The following is a 22,006-nucleotide window of genomic DNA, read 5'->3' as shown; positions in this document are numbered from 1 at the left end:
GAGCAGAAAGTGGACAAAAGGGCAGCGTTCTGTGCAAAAATGGACAGTTTATAAATAACAGTGGGTTTACCAGCAGACTGAAATAACACGGTGCTTAAAAGAGAAACAAAGCACAATGGAATTTCATTCCCGCACTCAAAAATGTGACTTGGGTAGCAAAAATGACGACAAGGGAGTACTTGAAAAATCAACATCAGATGTCGCATGAAAGCTCTTACCTCAGATCTGTGGACTTTAACCGAAACATAGTTCCCTTGAGATGTCCACTTGGTGTTTGCAGCCACTTTAAGGCCCGTTCCAATCAGGTTGATACTAAATTGGCCCTAAAAAGCAGAGAAGCTGTTTCACGTAAAATAATATCACATGGAGGGAAATGCATGAAAACCATGTGAATGTTTCTGATAAAAAAAATAAAAAAATATCTCACAAATCTATCCTGAGAAAGTACAATGGCAGTTTTTAAATGAGGACTTTCTTTTTTAAAGGAAAATCTACCCAAAGCAACCAGGCACTGATTGCTCCTCCGTGCCACAGCAACAGCTACAATCATGCATCTGCGATAACCAGCAATGAGTCTTTCACATCACTACGGAGGGATTCAGCCACACTGGATTGTTTTTAAATATGAACAGCACAACTTCTCAACCTCAGAGATCTGAACTTTTACTAGGCCACTCCAAAAGCCTTCTTTCTGTTTTTGGAAATTTCACAGGCAGACCTGCTGGTGTGTCCTGCATCATTGTTTTTTGCTGCACAGACTTGAGGTCTGGAGTGTTTGTTTTGGTGGAGAACAGAATTCACGGTTCCGTCGATTACAGCAGGTCGTCCTGGTGCTGAAGCAGCAAAGCGGCGCCGGGCCCCCCACACTGCCACCACCGTGTTTGACCGTCAGTGTGTTCATGCTGTGTAGGTTTCACACCAGATGGAACGGGATGCCTAAACTCCTAAAATGTCCAGTTCTGCCTTGTTAGTTCTTAGGATATTTTCACAAAGTCCACAGATATTTCTTAGTATTTATTTTCTTTTCAGCCAACAGAGGGTTTTCTGTCATAGATGCTATTACTGCCTAATCTCCCTTTTTTTTATTTCATGTACTCTGACCTGTGCTAAGGCAGACGAGGGAAACAATGCTTTAGATATTGTCCGTGCTCTATCGGAGTAATCAGCTCGTCCCCAACGAAGGCTCCCCCTGTTCCATATTTCCTACATTTGTGGATTAACAGCTGTGGTTCGTTGGAATCCCAAAACCTTAGAAATATCTTTGTAAGCATTTCAGATTGATAGATTTGAATCATTTTCTTAATTCTGTAGGCCTGAAAGTAATCAGTTCCAAGTGTGGGTTGTGGAAAATAAACAAAAATGCAGTCAATCATAGTTATTTAAGGATCTAACAATGAGGGCTTTTTTTTTTGGACTGGGTCTGATTGGTTAGGACTGTTTTTCAAATAACCACTTGAAAACTGCTTGTTGCATTTACTTAGGTTATCTTTTTCTGATCTTATAATAGGCTTGATGATCTGAGACAATGAAATGTGACACAAATGTAAAATCAGATGTAATCAGTAAGGAGGCAGGTGGGTTTTTTTGTCCCCGTCTGCACACAACATCATTCCCATGAGGCATAACTTGACCAACCTGTGGGCACTTGGCTGCACTGTAACAATCTCCTGCTGTAGCAAACGGCACAGGCCGGCCATGAATAGTCTGGGAAAACTGGAGGTCTGTGACTGGTGAACAGAAAAGACAGAAATCTTGAGTGAAACTGTGCAACAGTCGAAGTGAACAGACTGTAAGCATCTGCTGGGAGGAAAGAAAAAGAAAAGAAAAAACACACAGATAACTGATGTCACTTTGCCAGATGTGTTTGCTCCATGTAAGAGATTTTTCCACTCAGCAGTTTGTAAAGTGAAGCTGGAAGGCTATGTCTGGAGAGGTCAGTGAAATTAAAAATACATCAAAATTCTGTGAACTGGTTGTTTTTTTATGTTAAGTTTCTTAGTCTTTTTTTAAATTTTCATCAGCATAGGAAGACAAACACCTTTGCATAAAATGTCTAAGTAGAAAAAGAGTTATTTCAGGATTCCCACATAATTTCAGTTTGAAATTTTGACATTCCTAATCTCGAAATATCAAACGTGTAACATATTCTCGTTGCGTGCCGGGCGAGTGCATAGATATTCTGCGATTTGCCATATTTATTTTATCACCTGAGCCGCATTGATGGCTGAATAGTGAAACTGTTTTGTAGAAACTGCGAGATTGTCAACACTTGATCTAGAAGGGGGGAACATAATATGAAAATAAACAAATCATTAAACAAGTATGATCAAGAGAATTTGATTTTTCAAATTTGGAACACGGGTCATGGAAAACAGCACCGGAAAGTCCGGAAGAAGCTGCTTTTCCAATCTATACAGGAACCACACTGTTTCCATTAAACCAGTTTGTTTTAATCTCCACTTCAATCAACTCGGCTTGTTTTTCCTCCTGCCATTCTTTCGTACTTTCTATATCACCATAAAGTTGCGCTGATATGTCACACTCAATTAGCGCCTCTTCAAACTCCCCCCCCCTTCATCTTGAACTCATTTTCATGCCTCAGATCTGATTCGTGCCACCTTAAAGCCAAATGAGTACCATGCACAAAAAAAGGTGGAAACATGGTGTCAAGGACGCAGACGGGACGAAGCAACCTGAAGGCTTTGAGCTGCTCCGGTCTCCTCCTTAAAGTGCGTGAGAGTAAAAAACGAATAGACAAACACGTACATCCTGTGCTAATCCTTATCCTTTAATCAAAGGCGTACTTGAACACGACACAACAGTTGAAGCTGACAGTAAAAATTTAGAGGAGGAAGATGTGTGTGTGTCTGTGTGTGTGTGTGTGTGTGTGTGTGTGTGGGTGTGTGCGTGTGTGTGTGTGTGTGGACAGTCTGTGAGGAAACAGACTGCTTGGCTGCTTGCAAATATGAAAAAGTGTTTGATGATGGTCCAGTTGGGAGTACCGGAGTGAGAGCTCACATATTGCACATGCACGCATGCATTCCTTGATCCTCCCTGCTCACATGTTTGTACGGTAGAAGCCTTGTTATGTGGATGCTGAAAGTTCAAGGTATTTTTTTTATTTTATTATTATTATTTTCAGCAGACAGAGTGTGTGAGGCCTTTGGACCTTATTGGCACTCTGGGATGAGGTGTGCGAGAGTTTAAACCAACAGCGATGTGTGGTCTCGTTACGGCAGACGGTGTATGGCAGTCACACAGTAATTACGAACTCATTATCCGAAGGGAGTTCAGGTCCAGGCGAACTTTGTGGAAGAGCGTGTACCCTTCTGCCGAATAGTCGTTTCTGCAGTCACAGTCCTGCCAGCGACTGCCGTTGTACGGACACTCAAAGGGGTTGATCAACCTGTTTGGGGACAGCGAAAGGCGTTAGGGTCAGCTCCGTAAAACGAGACCTTAAAACTCGTAGCTACGTCACAAACCTGTGGCCGTACACCTCAGAGTAGTTGTCTGTCTGACCGCTGCGCAGCGTCACGTACTCCTTCGGGAAATCCGTCTGCATCTCGGCACAGTAAATCTAAAACCAAACGGATCGTGAGACCGGGAGCCGTGACGTGCGCAGGAGGATTTCTGTCGGCAAAAGACGCACCTGCAGAGTCCGAAACTTCACCTTAAGGTAGTATTCCCCATCCATCCTCACACCCTGGTTCAGCTGAATGTCTCGGCAAGAAGTGAACGCCTGGCCTGAGGGAGGAGTTGTTCAAAAAAAAGATTGTGACGTGGCTTTTTTTGTTTTGTCTCTTGCCTGTTTTCCAAGACTGCTGGAGAGCCCACATCAAACTGATTAGTTGATTCTACTTAAAACATGACCACAAAACTGGCCGTCACCAGAGAACATCATTTTAGTTTTGCCAGCGCTGGACTTGGCAGCCGCCTCGTTGGAGGCGACTGGCCCAGCGTGCTGTTGCTGAGACGTGTGGAACGCGACTCAGCTAACCTGCAAACTTTGGCCCGGCACAATTACAGCCGCCCCGGTGGGCGCTCAGAGTCATTTTGATAGAAAACTGCTGACTCGCTGTTTGTCGTTTCGCTAAATTATCACTTCGGGAGGCTTTAAGTGGGGCTCGTCGTTCTGCCTAATGTACCGAAGAAAAGCGTGGTTGGATTTCTGTAAACACAATCAGATACGGTTTTGCTCGGTACACATGGCACACTCGATTTAATCCCGTCCCGCGAAAAGTTCCACGTAGGCAGTGTGTGAAGACATTCGAAAAGGAGAACAAGATGGTTCAGTCAAATAAGAAACAGCCAAATCCAATCTTTAGGAAAGGAAAGGGGGAGAGAGCATTGACTTTTAAAATAACCCTGTCATTGCAGCTGGGTTAGAATGCATAAACTAAAAACTTTCTAAATACAAACTGACTTGTGTATTTTTTTGCAAACTCTGAAGAGCAGCAGCATGAAGCTAAACAAAACTGATGCATGAGTTTACAAAGTTTTAACAAGTAAAAATCTGAAAACTGAGGCATTAATTTGTAATTCACACCTGTTTACTTTGTTAACTCTAAATAAAATCTCGGAGGTTTTGCTTGCGAACATTAGAGAACAAACAGAATCCTGAAGACAAAGGAAAATGGAAGACAAAGTTGTTTGAAGCAGGTTAGGGTATAAAAAAAAACATCCCCAGTTCTGGAGACTTCACAGACCACCGTTCAATCTGACATTTAACGGTGACTTAGCTGCAAACCTTACAAAACATGGTCATCCGTCTAAGCTAACAGACTGAGCAAAGGCATCCTTAATCATCCTCTGGTAACTCTGGAGGAGCTGCAGAAATTCAACACTTTACGTTACAAATTGAAAGTGGGAAGCTCACATTGTCTCTCTTGACATGCAGCTTGCGATTCAGGTCTGTCTGACGGACGGCAGTGTTTAGACATTTGCCCCTTGGAGGTCACACACTCCACCCTGCGCTCCATCACTCCTGCCCCGCAGGTCAGCGAACACTGGGACACAGACCCAAAACGGGAAGAAAAGGGACAACATCTTTGGATAATTTGGAACAAGTGGAACTGATTTTCTTTGGCCGCTTAATGTTCTGTGCTTCACCTCGGTCCAAGGGCCGACTTTCCAGTAGGAGGTGTGAGGGCACTCCCTGAGGAGGCATGGCTGAGTGGCAGGAGGGTGAGGATGAGGGCAGATTTTGCCTGCGGAGGACGGCTGAGCGTGGAAACGCTGGGAGTGCGAAGAGGAGGGCATCAAGGAGCAGGAGACAAAACGCTGCTGGTAGCCGACGCCACAGCTGGCGGAGCACTGGGAAACACAAATACATGACAACGTAACGGTGGGAAAGAGCCAGCGCTCCTTCTCATGAGCCTTTTTATGAGTCTGGATTAAGTTTGAGATCAAATGTTTTAGGAGTTATCTCACGGTTTTGAGTGGACAAATACCGAAACAACAGCTGTGCTATGTAACAATCATCAACAATATGTTTTTTTTACGTATTTGTTAAAACTGTCACTGTGTCATGAAAGTTTTAGATGAGACAGATAATCTGTAAAGAAAGAAAAAAATCAGTCAGGAGGAAGGTCTTGGCGCTGCAAAACATCCTCGTGTACATGCTGCTACATGTGCTGATGGTGGAAAAACAACTTACTGTCACAGAAAAACTGTTTCCCTGCGATTTATCGGTGGTCATGCTAATTAGCCTTAGCATTCAAGAGAGGCTAGTAGGTGTGGGGAACTATCTGGAACGCATAGCACAGAGCAATGAGCAGCACATACACGATCGTGATTAACAGCTAATACCCCTCCTCCTCTAGTGAGTGTGTAGATGGCGGTGGACCACGGGGAGGAGGCAGAGGAGCTCCATAGTTTTCACAGATTGTCCGTCTCATACTGTCACGCGGCAGCGACTGTTTTAACACAAACGTAAAAAAATACATGAATTCAGCAAATCCCTAATATTGACAACAACAACTGAAACAGCACAGGCTTTCAGAAACCGCCGTCAGTTTTCATTCCCACCTGTGACCACTCCCCTGTTGTCCATGTGTAGAGGCAGGGCTCCTCTCTGCAGTGATGGAGAGATGGAGGCCTGGTGGACGGTCCACAGCGGTCGTCGTGGGCAGGTGTGGCGCCTGGGCCGACGCATCTCACCTTCCTGCTCTTCATCCCTTCTCCACACGTTGCGTTGCACTACAAGTCAAGACGGTGAAACGCACGTTGTTTTATTGATTCCAAACACAAAACTGACTTTATTTAAAACTACTCAGCAAAAAAGTCACCCAAGTTTGCCATCCAATGTGGCTGAGCTGCATAATTCTTTGTTAATTCTTATTGGTCTATCCCATAAAACCTTGATGGAAACGTTCTGTCTGAACATTTAGGAGACTGTGCAGATAATCGAAAGATCAACTGGATAAGAAAAGAAACTCCACTCACCTGTTCCCATTCACCTGCCACCCAGGTGTAATGTGTGCACTCTGCTGTCTGGCACACTTGGACTGTAGGAGGACGTAGGTGAGGACTGCAGAGGTCTTCTCTGACTCGTCCCGAACCTTTGAGCCTGCAGTAAACATCTCGCTGCTGAACTCCAGACCCACAGGTGACGGAGCACTATAAACCAAACACGAAACGGAGCGGAAACGCATTCAGTTTTCAAAACGAGCTTCAATTATGATTCTGTGAACTGCTAACTAAAACGCTCAATGATAACCTCCGATCTCAAGTCAGACAGATCAACTTGTTACTCGCATCGGCGTGTTTCCGTATTGTTTAGTTTTCCCGCCTGGACCTTAGTTAGGCCTGTCGGAAAAAGGTTTGCAACCTTCCAGCGCTGGTTGCTGAATTCAAGATTGAATTAGTTAGCCTAAAAAGAGAACAACATGTGGAGGCGAGGATGTGGAGATGAAATGACCGCATTGTGGGCGAGCCTCCAGATTGACCACTTCAGTTTCCTGAAATGCATTATAGATGTATAATGTAGCCAAACAGGACTCAATACTAACGCAAGGCTTTGTATTTACCCTTTATTCTACTCAGATAATTGGCAAAAATTCACATGCGGCTGAATACACTCTCACATTTTGCCGCAGCTGTAAAAGCGCGCTCTGCTTGTCTTTCAGAAAGTTCACCGAGTTGAACTTTTCCACGAAACTTTGTTCAGTCTTCCCGCTGAATGCCCTTATCTGCCATCAGACGAGCATCTATCTCAGCAGTCTCTTTGATGTCGTTCGTCGAGCATACCTTCACACCGTGGGGAAGCATTCTGTGAAGCCTGAGCTGATCGAGCCGATTCCTTTGTAAGCTCGTCAGGTACGTACCGTCTGAAAATCTGAACATTACACAGCTGGATCAAATTACCAGGAACTTTTAGGTCCATTTGTGTTGATCCGTTTCATTCTGCAACTGTAAGTTATCGCCGCAAAGTGCGCGGTGGGATGTGAAAGGTTATGTTTTAGGGTAAAAACACAAGAAGCCCTTTAAGAAATCTGACCTTAAAATCAAAAACGCCTTTTGGAAAAAAAAAAAAAAAAACATAAAGCGTGAAAACAGAACCGTCTGTTGAAAGGCCTTTATTCTCTGCTGACAGGTTAAGATAGATAAAACTGTTACTGTGTTCCTTTCAAAGAAAGGAAGCAGCAGCAGCATGCTATGCTGCTGCTGCTATGCTTAAAGAAGAGCATAGCATGCTCTTATTTAAGCATGCTATGCTGCTTAAATAAGAAAAGAGCTGCGCAACATTTAAGGTCAACTAACAGAAATTACAAATTGTGTTATTTTGCTGCATGTTGTAGCTTCTTAGTACAACAACGTATGTTTAGGTTAATTAGTATCAGTCCTTAGCTGGAGCGTCAACAGTCTCTGATTTGACCTTTTCAGAGTTTATCTCAGTTCTTGTACAGTAGTTAAGATTGGATAAATCTTGTATCCAAGTAGAAAGTGCCTTGCAAAAGTTTAAAAACTTTAAAAATTTAGCCTAAATTTACTGTAAAATACTGTAATGTATTTTACAGTATGAGATAGAGCAACAGAACATAGTTTACAGGTGTGAAGAGGAATCAATACGAGACATAGTTTTTATAAAGGAAAAGTATGTAATCTGTTACTATTCAGCCCCCTTAAATCTGTCACCCCTAACTAAAATACAGAGTTGACTTTGGAAATTCCCCCATTAGCAAATGTTTCTAATAAATATTAATCAAAGAGGCTCCTCATGCCAAGGGATGGGAAAGCCTATGCAATATTTTATTTTTTTTTTACAAATACTTTTAAAGACTTTTGTGGTGGCTCTCTGTGCACAATTTGCAAAATTATGCTCCTGTACGAAACTGCCCAGTTAAAGATCAGACCTTGATCCACCTGAAAGTCTGTGGTGAGATTTTATATTTGATGCACACCATCCGATCTGACTGGATGGATAAACCTAACTATCCATCTTTGTAAGCTGTTCTACAAAGAAGAACTGGCAGAAATGTGAGCTGAATGTTGTAGAGACCTAACCCCCAAAGAAAGACTTGCTGCTATGATTACAGTAAAAACAGATTTTAGCAAGTATTGGCTCAGGGAAGCGGAATAAAAATGCTATTTTTATTATTATTATTAATTTCACCATCCTTCCACTTCACTAATATATTTTATGTTAGTCTAAACACAGGATCTCAAGCGCTGAAGCCTCGATGGTAACGCCCCACCACCACAGCACCTTTACAGTCGGACTGCTCCTTTAACTCCAAGTATAACAAATTATGTCAGCAAAATCGTAGGACAGAAAAGAGAGAAACACCAAATGAGGTGGAAAGTCTTTTAAAAGAATCGGAAAATGTGCTTCGTGTGTGTCGGTTATGGGATTCACATTCTTTAAATGTTTTACACTGAACATTTCACAAATAATAAAAGACGACCATCAAAAATCCTAATGTGTATCCCAGAGTCTTTTTAAGCATTTTACTACACGCCTTCTGTCAGAATGACATAAAGTTGGTATGTAGCGATGGAATGAGTCCCACTGGGTGCTGTGGTTTCAGAGTTGTCATATGCATGAATATTAAGATATAAAACATGTCTTTTGGGGCCAGATGAGGATTTCATGGTAACTGTTGGTATGTTGGGGATCGAGGGGGGCAGGGATGATTGCTTCCAGACATCAGTGGGAGCAAAAGTGAGAGGGGAGGAAGATATGCGTAAAGCCTGAGGCGAGGCAGGAGTCCAAAGGTCAGGTTTATCCACGGCGATTTTCTATCTTGAAATGTTTCCTTTAGTCGAGGCGTGTTCAAAAAGAAGAAATGTGGAAAAACAAAAATTGTTTTGGAAAATCTCATTTTCTTTCTACCTGCGCCTACGGTCAGCCTTTGCTCTCTCAGAAGTGACGCATAATAACACAGAGCCTCGGAAAATTGATTCAGACTTCTGACCTTTTATGACAAACTTCGGTGCATTGGGATTTTATGTGACAGTCCAACCCGACGCATAATTCAGAGGTGGAAGGAAAAAAGACGTGGTTTTCAGAAACAAAAATGTGGAAAGTGGTTTAGGAATCAATATTCAGTATTGAAAACAACTGAGAATTGACGTTTATAGACATTTTAATATGCGATGGGTTTGAACTTTTGTTTGTTTTATTTTTTTATATAAAGGGCAAGAAATTTAGTGTTTAGCTGTGTAAAGTTAGTGGAGAAATATCACACAAACTTGCAGTAAATGCAGCAAAAAAAAAAATCCATAAAAAAAAAAGTGACTATAATGATCTCCATTGCGTTGGCCTATTGCCAGAAAATCTTGTGAGAAAATGTGAAAAAAGCCCAGCTCGTGTAAACACTTGCCATCATAACGTATACCGTTCCCAACATCTCATCTAAGTCGCTTCGAGAGGTCGCACTCAGCTGCGTCTGGCGCACCTGCACCTCCGAGTTGATCAGACTTTATTAAGACGGTGTGTGTGACAGAACGCGAGTGCGCTGTGTGTTTTCCGACAAAAATTGGATTCAAAGAGGAGCCCGCCCCGCCTGAAGCCTGATTACAGAACGACTTCTAACGTTTTGTCAGACTAATAAACCTGAAGTGAAAACCTCAGATACGACGTGTAAACAGTTTTGCAACTCAAGCCGGGAGTGTTTGGGTGACGCTTGGGGATGGGGGGGAGAAAAGAAAAAAAAAAGAAAAAGGACACATTACTCTTGAACAGAAATAAACTGAGCTGGGATTCGACAGATGCTCTCTGCGTGCTCCACATCTGCAGCCTCCAGGAGGGTTTCCGTTCCGTTTTGCGGCTGCAGCAGCGCCGGCGGCCGGACCGGATATTCAGCGGGTCGTGGAGCAGCAAGGAGAGCAAACGTACCTCCCGCCACCTGTTGGCTTTCCACGCGGGGCATCCTCGAGCTCGGCAGGCCTTCTGCGCGCGCGGCCGGGGCAGATGGCCGCAGTACGCATCCTTTATTTGGGTTTGGTTCTGGAAAACACAGGCTATCTCCCGCTGCTTGGTGCCGCGGCCACAGCTCACCGAACACTGAGAAGAGAAAAAACAAAAAAGCATGTCAATGATAACAGAGAATGTAGAAGATTGAATGTGGTTTTCCCTAGTATTTGGCTCAATTGCTTTTTAAAATTATGACTTGGGTCAGAAGTTTTGGGTGTCCTCCACTGCCCTTTTGGTCTGTTTGTCCTGACTGAACCGGTGGAGTCGAGTCAGGCGAGTCAGCTGCTCTCCTTCTGAGATCAAAGCTTTCCGGTGGCCACTGGAAAACACCGACTTTGTTGTCGTGGAGACCTAATTTGGTCACTGTTCTTTGTGTTCAAGCTTTTAACTTCCTGGCTGCCGTCTTTAAGAAGTTGCTTTTATAGCTTGACATGTTCTTTCCTTATGAGGCGAAGTATTTTATGTAGTTCACTAGTGTTCCTGCAGCAAAACACCACAACGTCATGAGGCTGCCACCCCCCCACCCCCCACATCCCCCAAATCAAACAGTCAGGATTCTCTCAGGCCTGTAAGCTTCTCCTTATTACCTCCACATATTAGCAAAAGATTTCACAATTTTTTCTTCATCAAATTACAGAAAATGTCTCCAAAGATAAAACTTTGTCCATGAGTGCTTTTGTAAACAGTGACTTGGCTTCTTAAATTTTTTATTTTTTTTGAGTAATGACCTCTTCCTCACTTAGTGACCTTCCAGCCCAGGTTCTGTACAAGACATGTTTCTTATAAGATTAGTTGATTTTTGTTATTTCCTGTTTTGATTTTCTGAAGAAAAAAAAAAGAAACAAAAGAAACAAAATCACATCATGGCAAACATTGCTTTGTCTTTTTCTTGATGACTTCTGTTTTTGTAGCATTTCTGACCTCATTTGTCATTTTGATCACAAATCACAATTGTATGTATCCAGAGACAAATCGTTGTGTGTTCTCTTTAATGAAATAAAGACGTCATTAACCTTTTCTTCAAAGGCTCTTGACAAACATCTCTCACACTGAGTTTAGCTGCTTAACCTGTCAGCGGAGGACTTACTTTAGAGAGCTGCTGCGAATGAGAGGAAAGGATTCATACACACTCTTCGAGACAATCATCTGGTAGTAATAAGCACCTCAAAAGGAGAAAACATAATGAATAAAAACCAGACACTGTGATGACAGCTCTGGAAAAAAAACAAAAAAAAAACAACCTGAGACAGCTGACAAAGTTTTTCAAGAGATTTCGGTTCCCGTGTGGCCGTGCGGTAATTAGGGCACCAATTTCTGCCCGATGAGTGAGCCTCCACCCCCAACTTGTCCAGCCACCACAAAAAGGGAGAGCTGGAATAAAATACACGAGATGCATAATTTCCAGTCCAGATAAACAGCATAATGTTTCATTGTAACACTGATTATGACCTCAGAAGGATTGCGTAACGACGGGCGGCTGTGATATACGACGATGACCTCTCGGTATGAGACTTTGGTACTTCCCTAATCTTGAAAAACGGATCAAGGTCAGAGTGCCCTTTCCAACAAAGCCACCTTCTGCCTTTTCTTGTCGCTGCGAGCGGTGGCAAACGCTGCACAAACACGCATCCCCGCACGCTGTAATTACAGAGGCATTTTAAACACAGGGTCCTCAAAGCCTGGGCGACTGGCCCCTTTAGCGCCGCAGATACCTGCTGCACGTTTACTCATAGATGATAGCAAAACTTCCTCGGCGGAGAAGAGACACACTGGAGGTGGGGTGGACGCTCTGGGGCTGAGAAGAGGTGGGGGTTGGGGGTGGTTGTGTGGGGTGTAGGGGTCTAGCCCCACCTCACCAGAGCAGAAAGCAGGAGGGAGGAAGAAAGAAAATCACAGCCATACAGGCTACGCTTCCCCCAGCTGAGCTGTATCTGCAGTCGAACGGCGGGGGAAAAAAAACAGCAACTTTATGGAGACGTGCTCCTCCCGCAAACCTGCCAGCCTCATCTGTCAGCCATTAGTTAATCAGGGCTGGTGACTGGAAAAAGCTGGAGAGAGAGAGAGACAGAAGAGAGAGAGAACGGGCGAGGCCCCTGGGACTGGAGGACAGCTTGAATCTCCGAGAGCCGCAACGAGGGCAAGGACTCAGGGACCTGAAGATCCACAGCTGGCTCTACAGGTAGGTCAAGACAAGCTGCTACTTTTACTTTAAGAATAATGTTCCCCTGAACTTTATAAATCTGGACTTTAGAATCCATATTTTTATCTTAAAATAATATTAGATCCCAGCACAATTCTCAAAAAATCTGGAGCCTGTAAAGAAATAATGCTAGAGTTATGGGGGTGTTTTTTTGAGTGTGTGTCGCATTCTTGCAATGTGTCGCACCGATGAGGGTCGGAAAGATTTAGAAGATTTGTCATGTTCAGCGAGACCGAGCGAAGAGCAAAACACATAACTCAACAACTCACACGGGAAATTAAACTCTCTCGAGGCAGATTTGCCCTCCCACGTCGTCACAGCCATTAATTTCACATGATCAGGCAGGATAAGTCTTGTATAATCCAACGAGTCTCATCTGGGCATAATGTGGATTACTTTAAAGTGGAAGGACTCGGCCACAATCGGAATCCAGCCAAGCAAAACAACTTGTGTGAAACAAGTTTTATTCTTTTCCCCCAACCCTCCTTTTTTTTTCTTAAGCTGAAACAAATGTTCCAGTGAGAAAGTCGATGCGGCTTCATCTTAAAGCTCATAATTACTCTAGTTAACGGCTTGAAAGCAGTTTTACTCATGCAAATCTGGAGCAAATGGCATAATTGAGTGTTAAAAGATAGGGGGAAAAAAGCCCTGAAGAGTTTTTGAAAACAGATGTTTGAAACCATTTAACATAAGAAATGTTACTTGAGATTTAGAGGTACTCAGACTTTTTGTGTGCTTCAAATGTCTTTGTCTATAAATGGTAGCTGGAAAACCCCAAGTGAACCCCACCCACTGCATAGCTCACCACAGGTAAGCTCAGCTGACAGATTCTATCGGAGAAACATCTAGGCTGCACCTTTGTCTGCGCAGAACTTCACAGATACTCCAACAGATTGAGAAAAGAACTGGGACTGTGCTGACCAAAATTTTAAAAATGAAGTCTTTTAAATGCGCCACATTAAGTTCTACCAAGTTACAATGGCAACAAAACGACGAGGTGCGAAAGTTATTATTGTGAAAAGAAAACTAAGCTAATGGGTTAGCTAGCCTCAGTCAGAGTGAGATGTTTGAGATGAAAGTAGAGGAAGTACAGAGAGATTTTTGTTTGCTCTGTTTTGTACAATGTGTCGAGACATGCCCGAAATTCATTGAGTCTGCAAGAGAGTGAGTGAGAGCAAGACTTCTATACGCAACAGAACAGCTAAGCAGAGAACAGCAGAGGAACCCCGTCCTCCCTTTTTGAGTTTTTAACCTATTTCTGTCTTAAAACATGCAGGATCGGGAAATGTTGGCAGCATTTCGGAAATCTCAAGAGTTAAACAAGCCTCTACATTACTAAGATAAAACACAAGGATACCGCTGTTTAAGAACTCGGCTAACAGCGGAGGTTGTAAAATCCACAATCAGTTTATGTTTGTTTGAAGAATAAAAGTAGAACTCGGTTTTCCTATTATACTGTTACACAAACCTGCCTGCAAGACAGGCAAAGGTCAAATTCCAGTCACACTGCGGCACGCTCTCAATGCAAGAGGACGTTAATACCAAGCATATGGTAACTGTACACAGGCTCTTAAAGGGAACTCAGAGCAAGAGTAAACTTGCACAGACTGCAGGAGGGGAAGTCTGGAGGTTTGCCCATGGCTGAATGTTGCCAAAGTTGTTGCATACAGTATTTTGTATGTGGAATGTTACAAGTCAAATGTGACACACTAGTCGGCGTACAAACGAGACATCTGGGAACAGAATGTACTTTAACGCAGCATCCGATCGTTTTACGTGCGTTCTCAGATGTGGAGACTACAAATTCTGAACACACAGCTTCCTGCTGTTCGTGGTTTTGTTTTTACAGGAAGGTTTTGAAGGACCGGAGTCCAAACGACACACGACGTCACAGATGGCCGTGGGAGCAGAGGGATTTCAAGAGCCGTGGATCGGTTCTGTTCTGCAGAAAAACGACCCGGAGTAACACCGTGCAGTCTTTCACATAGTTGTGATGTGCAAAGTCGTTCTCCTAATTATGAATACAGATGATGACATGAAATAATGACTTCCTGTTTCTTTCTATTTAGCAGACTGTTAACTGTAAGTACTGCAAACTTCAGCCGGGTTGACGCTAAACAGGACTGGACTCGGTCAGCAGAGGACTGTAAGTACAAATCTGCCAGCTGCAAATAGACAGAACAACACATTTTTCCCCCTTTTTCCTTCTCTGAAAAGAGGTAAGTAAAAGCAAAAGCCAGGTTTAGGCAATCGTATAAAAAGGTACAGTTTGAAAGAAATGCAGATTTGCATTAATTTCCTATAGTTTAAAGTGATTTCAATGAGATCATTACTGTTATAAATTTGTTATAAAAGAATTACTGATTGCACTTTAAAAATTAGATAACTATGTTATTAAGGGTAAAGTTTAAATAGTAATGATTTCTTGGTTAATGTCAAGTTGTCATAACAGACATTTTGAATAATGTCAACTTTGTATTAAAAGTGTCATAATTTACAGAATGACACTTTATGACAACAGTCATAAATATTCATGAAGGCTTATTGATGTTCATGACAGATGTTATGTCATGTTTATGAAAGTGTCATGACAGACTTATTCACCCCCCTTCAAATAAAGTGTTACCGGATATTTATTATGCACAATAAGCACTTTAAAACCACAATTTGTTTCAAATTGAAAAATTATCAAATAAGAGTTATTCTTATGTTATACCGAAACATTCTAAAATATTTTTAAAAATTTATAATTTTTAAAAGCAGCAGAAGTATTTGTATTTTTTCAATAAAAAAAACTAAATTTGTAAAAAAAAAAAAAAAAACGGAGTTTGTTTAAAAATCTCGGTGTGAAAACTGTGATATATCTGGTATTTTTATTTAAAGTTATCACCGTTATCGTGAAAGAATCTTACAAGCATATACCTAGACATGTTTAACTTTTGGTAAACAAGCACAACATAAAATATAGTTGCAAAAATATTGATTAACTGAGGAAATAAAATGTATGTATGTTTAAGCTAAAAAAAAATCCACAGTGAAGACCAGGTATAAGATTTTCCAGTGAATGTCTAACAGTGCTCAAGTATTTCCCTCTTCCAGCTCGACGTTACATTGCTGCATTTCTAATCTACATGGCTGCCAGCCATCTGCAGCTTTGCATGAGGAAGTCTGAAGAGCTCTAGCAAGAGAAGGATCTTGACCTTGAATTTCGAGTCTAAATCTTAGTCATCAAATCACATTGTTTAGTTTTTTTTTGCAATAACCCAACTCTTTACGCCTTTGTTTTCTCCTTAAAAAGACTCATTGTTCCACAATGTCTGCAATACAACTGTATTGTTTGTCCCTTTTTAGCCCGAGATGAGAAAAAGCACCACATAGGTCAGTGATTTGACAAATAGCACCTTATTAAATGTATTTCAGTCTATTGAACACGCTGAACGAGGCAATGTTCGACACACATCCTTGAATCAATCAAAATCAATCAATCAAATTTTATTTGTATAGCACATTTCAGCAGCAAAGCATTTCAAAGTGCTTTACATACTTAAAATAAAAACAGCATGTGACATTAAATAAACAGTGAGAAAGAGAAAGAGATTTAAAAAAACAAAAAAAAAAACAGTGGTCTGGTGACGTTGACGACGTACAAGCAGAAACTGAGAGGTAGCTGACTGCCATGGTCAAACAGTATGGTCAAGTATTAGTTAAACCTCTAATGGAAAACATGCTGAGATCTACAGAAGATCTTGCACATCGTCAGTTTTAGAATTATTACATCCCTGTTTGCTGACAGGAAGTTCAACACTCAATCTGTCATTGTCTTCCCCATTAGGAAGGATATCAGCTGCATCTCATTTTACGCCATCAGCTTGATGGTGTTGAGAGGTCCAAAGAGAATGAGGCCCCATCAAAACCAAAACTGTAGTCTCATATACACGACACTGAGATGATCCAGTATTTGTAGATAGAACAGCTTCAGCTAATCAGAATACTTTCAGTCTGTGCCTTCATACATCCCTAAGGTGTTCTGTCAGTCCAACTCACTCGTTCCAGACTGCGTCACGCTGGTGTGCGGTCCGGCTGAAACGGGAAGGGACCATCCCAAACTGTCCCCACATAATAGTGAGCACTAAATGGTAAAAAATATCTTTGTATGCTGCATCGTTAGAAGTTCTACTAGATTTTTGATCTTGACAATCTGTTCTTCACCACGATTCAGACTCATTCACTGGATTGCCAGGCAGGCAGACTTCATTTGTCAGTCCAGAGAAAATGTCTACTGCTCTAGAGTCCAGTGATTGCCTGGTTCATACTGCTGCATAGTGGCACTTGGCGTCACAAGGCTTTGATTTGAAATTCTCAGCCATGGAAACCCAGTCCATGAGTTTAGTCCCCACCGTGATAATCTGAATAGCTGTTGGCTTGTTAGCTGTTGGCTTGTTGCATGTTAGTCAGTGGTGTCCCTGCTTGATTTAGAAGGGTGACCCGGTATTTTAGGCAAAATTGTACAAGTATGATGCAGATATAAACAATTTCAAATAAATACCACAATGGATTGGAGCCAAGCAGATGCTTTCTGTCTGTGTCAAGGCAAGGTCATGCCCTCTGTCATTCAGTAGACCTGGGTTACCCCAAAGTAAACGCTTCCAGACCTTGGTACCCCGTCTCTTCTCCTTTCGTCTCACTGCATCTGCTCCTGATCACCCCCGAGAAAACATTTACTCCTCTGTACGACATAGGCTCCTCTCTTCCTCTCCTTAATTTCTCCTAGTGGTATGTTCAGGGATTGACCGTTAGCACAGAAAGCTATTAATAAAATCTGCAGTGTCTTACACAGTGGTTTCAAAATCTTTTGCAAATAAAAAAATGTAAAGTGTGCTGGTCTTATGTGGTAAGTCATCCCAAGACAATACTTTTTCAAATCATCTTTTGCTGAATTTACAGCTGCACAGTGGCAAACAGATGTTTTTTGCTTTATCATAGTCTTTGAAAGATAGCTCAAGCTCAGTCAGATCAGATGGAGAGCTTACTTTCCGAGTCTTGTCAGAGATTTTCCATTTTGATTTACATGTGGACTTCGACTGGGCCATTCCAGCATATGTATTTGATTTTATTGAAGCTCTGGCTATTTGTTTAGAGTGGTTGTCCTGGTGGAAGGTCAGCCGGAGCGCCGGCCTTACACTGAATTTTTTATGCAATCGCTAATAAATTATGAGATATGGTATTTAGGATATTATTTGTTGGAAAAAATTAGGGGAATTTAAACAAATTCTGTGCATTTAAATCTCTATTTTGTGTGAATTTGTAAAAGGTACATATGTTTTATTCTGCCTAGTGTCCTGACTTAAAGCCGCCTGACGTGTAGATACCTTGAATGCTTAGATTTGGTATTCTGATTACGTACAGAGACGTCAGAAGCTTCTTTTTTTTCCCCCTCCAAAAAGCAAAAAACTCTGTTTCATATAATGTGTTGAGACAAACCTGTAATTCATTCAGACTGCAAAAGAGTGAGCAAGAGCAAGACTTCAATTGGTAACCCTAACCCTAAGTTTTTGAGTTTTTAGCCTGCGTCTCTGTAGAAACATGCAGAAATGGGAAATGCTGACCTGGTTTTCTGCCTCCAAGGTTTGTCAAGGTTTGCTGTAATCTTTTGGCCAAGCCACCACTTTGCTTTCACCCAAAGGGGCCACAGCGTAATACCATCTCCCAACGCACCTTCAAGTCAAGGCTATGACGAGAACCTTGTGCTTGAGAGGACCAGGGAGAACCTTTCATCTACTAATTTGGTTGCTCAAGCTCGACTGACAGGAAACGCCAGACCCATGATGTCACAAACAACTGACCCCGAGGTGGCAGGTTTGAGGAGTGTTCATGCTCATTGCTCCTCGGCTGGAGCAAGGAATGTCGACGCGTACATGTGGTATTGATTTGAAGTGCTGTGATTAGCTTGCAGACGCTCTGCTGCCACGCCTCCGCCCCACGGAAAGCATATATTTAACAGGAAGTGGTGTGTTTTTGCTTATAAGAAGGAATAAATAACTAAAGTGGTGCCTGTTGATATCGGTACGATGAACCAGATTTTCAGTAGAACCAGATTTTCTTAAGGTAAATAGCCTCAGTATATATTTTATAACCAAAACTCTGACAAATGAATTCAAAATGTGTCTGTTTTTTGTGAAATGTCTGCAATAAATCTGATTATTTCTTGGTGTCTTCTCATCATTTCCATATGGAACAATTATGATCTCCTGACACATTTTTGCTAATATATGGAGATTTAGAGAAAGAGAGAAAGATAAAAAGATTGAGACAGAGAGAGAGAGAGAGAATTTAACATTTAGGGATAACTAGGAATATGAGGGACATTCACAATAACAACATATATGATAAATAACTTTTACAATATAATTAAAAACAAGATCAGGCTGCAACACGCCATAATAAGAAACCATAATTTACCATATTTGGCTTTTTTCTCAAAAACTCAAAGCCCACATTTTTCTTTAGTTATTGTTTTGTTTGTCTGTACAAATAACTAAAATTAATTTATTGAGCAAAACGAGTTTATTTACTGAAAATCTATCTCACGTTGTAATAAAAGCCATCTGTATTAGCATCTTGCAATAACTGGTCATTCCCAGATGTTTTATGAGGAATTCGAATTGTGTTGTGATAACTAAGGGGACTAATTATGATTTGATTATTATTCAATATTACCTCTTCAGTCCCAGAGTCTGCGTTGTGTGATTAGTGGGTTTTCTCAGCTGTGCAACCCCTTGCCAAAACGAATTCATCTCAATTACTGCTACGGTAAATAAAGCGAACTTCTGCAGTCTGGAGCCAAATGCATTACTGAGACCTCTATTACGGCAATGGTAAGCAGATGTGCCACCCAGCGTCAATGTTTGCCTGGGTCAGCTTTCTCTAGGGAAACTGTAAAACAAAGTGGTGAAACACATTAAATGAAGACAAAAGGAGATGCGCCAATCAGGAGTTTCCAGGCCGACGCCTGGTTTAGCTTGTGCTGTGACCAGATGATTTGGTTTTTACTCTGTAACGTGTAAAATAAAAAGAAGTGTGTTCTTTATATTGAGTTTAAATATGACTGAGAAGACATTATGATATTATCTGAATGTATCCAAAGTCATATGTTCCTAATCTTTGTCTGACTTCTATTAAACTCTTATCATAGTGCATAATGTTGGATAATTTGTTTATAGATTGAATTTGGTTCAAATTTCTAGATTTGAGGCGATTAGTGAATAGCATAAAACCAAATCTGAATTTTCACAATGTGATGTGCTAATGACTGATCAGGGCCGATGAAGGTCGATTTGAATTGATTGGTACATCAATCAATCGCTTCCTTTTACACAGCAGGGGTCTAAATAACTAGACATACTTTAAATGACTAGAAAAAAAGTCCCTTAATTACAAATTTTGTTTTTTTGCATGCACCCTATCAAAAAGCACATTCAAGGGTGTGCTGTGGTCGCACAGGGGTTAAGCACAACCCACATATGGGGGCCTTAGTCTTTGACGCAGCTGTTGCAGGTTCGATTCCCAACCTTGGCGACCTTTGCTGCATGTCTTCCCCCTTCTCTCATTACCCACTTTCCTGTCAATTAACTATCAAATAAAGGCCACTAGAGCCAATAAAACCTTTAAAAAAAAAAAGCACATTCAAATCCAGTTGCATGTCATAAAAATGTCTACCCTGCCAAAACAATAAACTGTTCATATTTAAAGATTTGACTTTGTGTGGTGCTGTGTCTTGTTTTTATTTGCTCGCAATGCACATCCTTGAAGTATTGTCAAGTTTTATGTGCTTACTGAGGTTTTTTTTAGAGATCAGAGAATTTTGAAAAAAAAAAAAAAAAGTATTTTCAAAAGCAGATTTTATTTCGCTTATAGGGATAACGTTAAGAAACAACACAAATGTTACAGTTATGTCTCTTTAATAAATTTTACATAAAAATGCTCAACATAACCTAAGTATTTTGCATGTGAATGAAATAAATAGCAAAACAAACAAACAAAAAAAACAAACAAACAATGAACCGAAACAATACAAAATAATTATTATAATAATAACAATAACGTAGACTTGATTCATTTTGTTTTTGGACCACAAAGTATAAAAGGAAAAAAAAATGGCTGTGGGAGTGAAACCACCATAGCACCATTGCTCGGTTTTAGTGAACATACTCGCATACTCACTAACACACACACACACGCACACACACACACACTCACATACACAATAACAGTAAGGAGCAGGAGCACTAAGAAGGGGAGCTACCTATGTATCCTCTACAGAAATGACCCCAGATCTCTGGTGAGATCATCTCAGATAAAACAGCCTTTGACTGCCCGCGGAAGGTTTATTCATTTGTAGGACTGTAAATTAAACTCGAGCGTTTATTCTGAAAACATGATCACAGCTTAGTTTGTTTGAGTTTGATCTTAGTTCAGAGGCCGCCTCCCTCAAGCAAACATACCCACACACCTGCATAGTTTCAGACTGAGAGTAGTCGGTTCCAACTCTCCTGTTACCATGACAACCAGCTCAACATCATTTCTGAGTGTTAAAGCTGAATATCTGAATGTTCTTTGTGTTTTTTTTTACAACCCACTAAAACCATCTGCTCTGTCTTACTGACAGAGCTTCCAGGCAGTCAGTTTTCATCCACTGTTTATTAATGTGAATATGATGTGTTTTTTTTAGCTTTCAATATTTTTTTTTTTTGTTTTTACGGCTTCATGTCACGACAACATACAAAATCTGTGTTTTCTTTATTTTATTTTTAAATAATTTATTTATATTTGTATATCCTTTAAACTGAGGTGAAGTTAAAGACTTTGGAGGTAATTGTTCACTTAGCTACCACCATTGTGCTCTTGTTGACAGAGCACAACAGTGTCTTGTTGACAAAACTGCTAAATATTTGACCGTAAATATTTCTTATAAAAAATATTTAGCTGCCTTATCTTATTTTTCAGGAAAAAAGGGGGCCAACTTCTCCTATCTTCTCTCTTCTATCCACGGTGGTGTAAAATTTGAATCGCTGCAAACAATATAAGCATTCCAGGTTTGGGCCACTGTGGTCACAGAGTTATTCCTGAACTACTGAGTCCCTTTCCAGACAGCTACTAAACTTGGTGATCCAAGCAGTCATCAGGCTGGACAGGGGACAAATCCATCGCAGGACAACACAGAGACATACCCAGCTCTCGTTTTTAACAAAAAAAGAAAAAAAAAACTTTCCATGTTGTTCAAGTTATTATTACATACAAGCCAAGAATTATGACATTCGTTATTGCCACTAGTGACGACTACATGCACATGTTGATCAGGACATCGTGTGTTTCTAAAGTCGTAACGCCTT

At 41.2% G+C, this 22,006-nt stretch overlaps 1 protein-coding gene and 1 long non-coding RNA gene across 4 annotated transcripts in view; one reads left to right on the top strand and one right to left on the bottom strand.

Annotated features, from left to right (window-relative positions):
* LOC103465836 (A disintegrin and metalloproteinase with thrombospondin motifs 20) overlaps positions 1-22,006 on the bottom strand; it is a 103,894-nt gene that overhangs the window by 13,129 nt on the left and 68,759 nt on the right. For 2 of the 3 annotated variants that reach the window (XM_008411017.3, XM_017305348.2), the window contains 10 exons: positions 10,340-10,507; positions 6,445-6,618; positions 6,028-6,198; positions 5,110-5,313; positions 4,877-5,006; positions 3,650-3,744; positions 3,483-3,577; positions 3,273-3,406; positions 1,636-1,727; positions 219-323 (listed from right to left, as the gene is read on the bottom strand). In XM_008411017.3, coding sequence (XP_008409239.1) covers positions 219-323; positions 1,636-1,727; positions 3,273-3,406; positions 3,483-3,577; positions 3,650-3,744; positions 4,877-5,006; positions 5,110-5,313; positions 6,028-6,198; positions 6,445-6,618; positions 10,340-10,507 — 1,368 coding nt within the window. Of the gene's footprint in view, positions 1-218; positions 324-1,635; positions 1,728-3,272; positions 3,407-3,482; positions 3,578-3,649; positions 3,745-4,876; positions 5,007-5,109; positions 5,314-6,027; positions 6,199-6,444; positions 6,619-10,339; positions 10,508-22,006 lie in introns of those variants that run through there. The other variant, XM_081607866.1, reaches the window with a different exon arrangement.
* On the top strand, positions 12,274-20,372 carry LOC145551944 (uncharacterized). The gene is made up of 2 exons (XR_014087834.1): positions 12,274-12,596; positions 14,467-20,372. It is a non-coding gene; the product is annotated as an uncharacterized LOC145551944 (long non-coding RNA).

This window comes from Poecilia reticulata, chromosome 6 (assembly GCF_904066995.2).
Source record: "Poecilia reticulata chromosome 6, P_reticulata-male-v2, whole genome shotgun sequence".
In the NCBI taxonomy this organism is placed as follows: domain Eukaryota; kingdom Metazoa; phylum Chordata; class Actinopteri; order Cyprinodontiformes; family Poeciliidae; genus Poecilia; species Poecilia reticulata.
The sequence above is the reverse complement of the archived record's forward strand: the minus strand, read 5'-3'. Positions and strand labels throughout refer to the sequence as shown.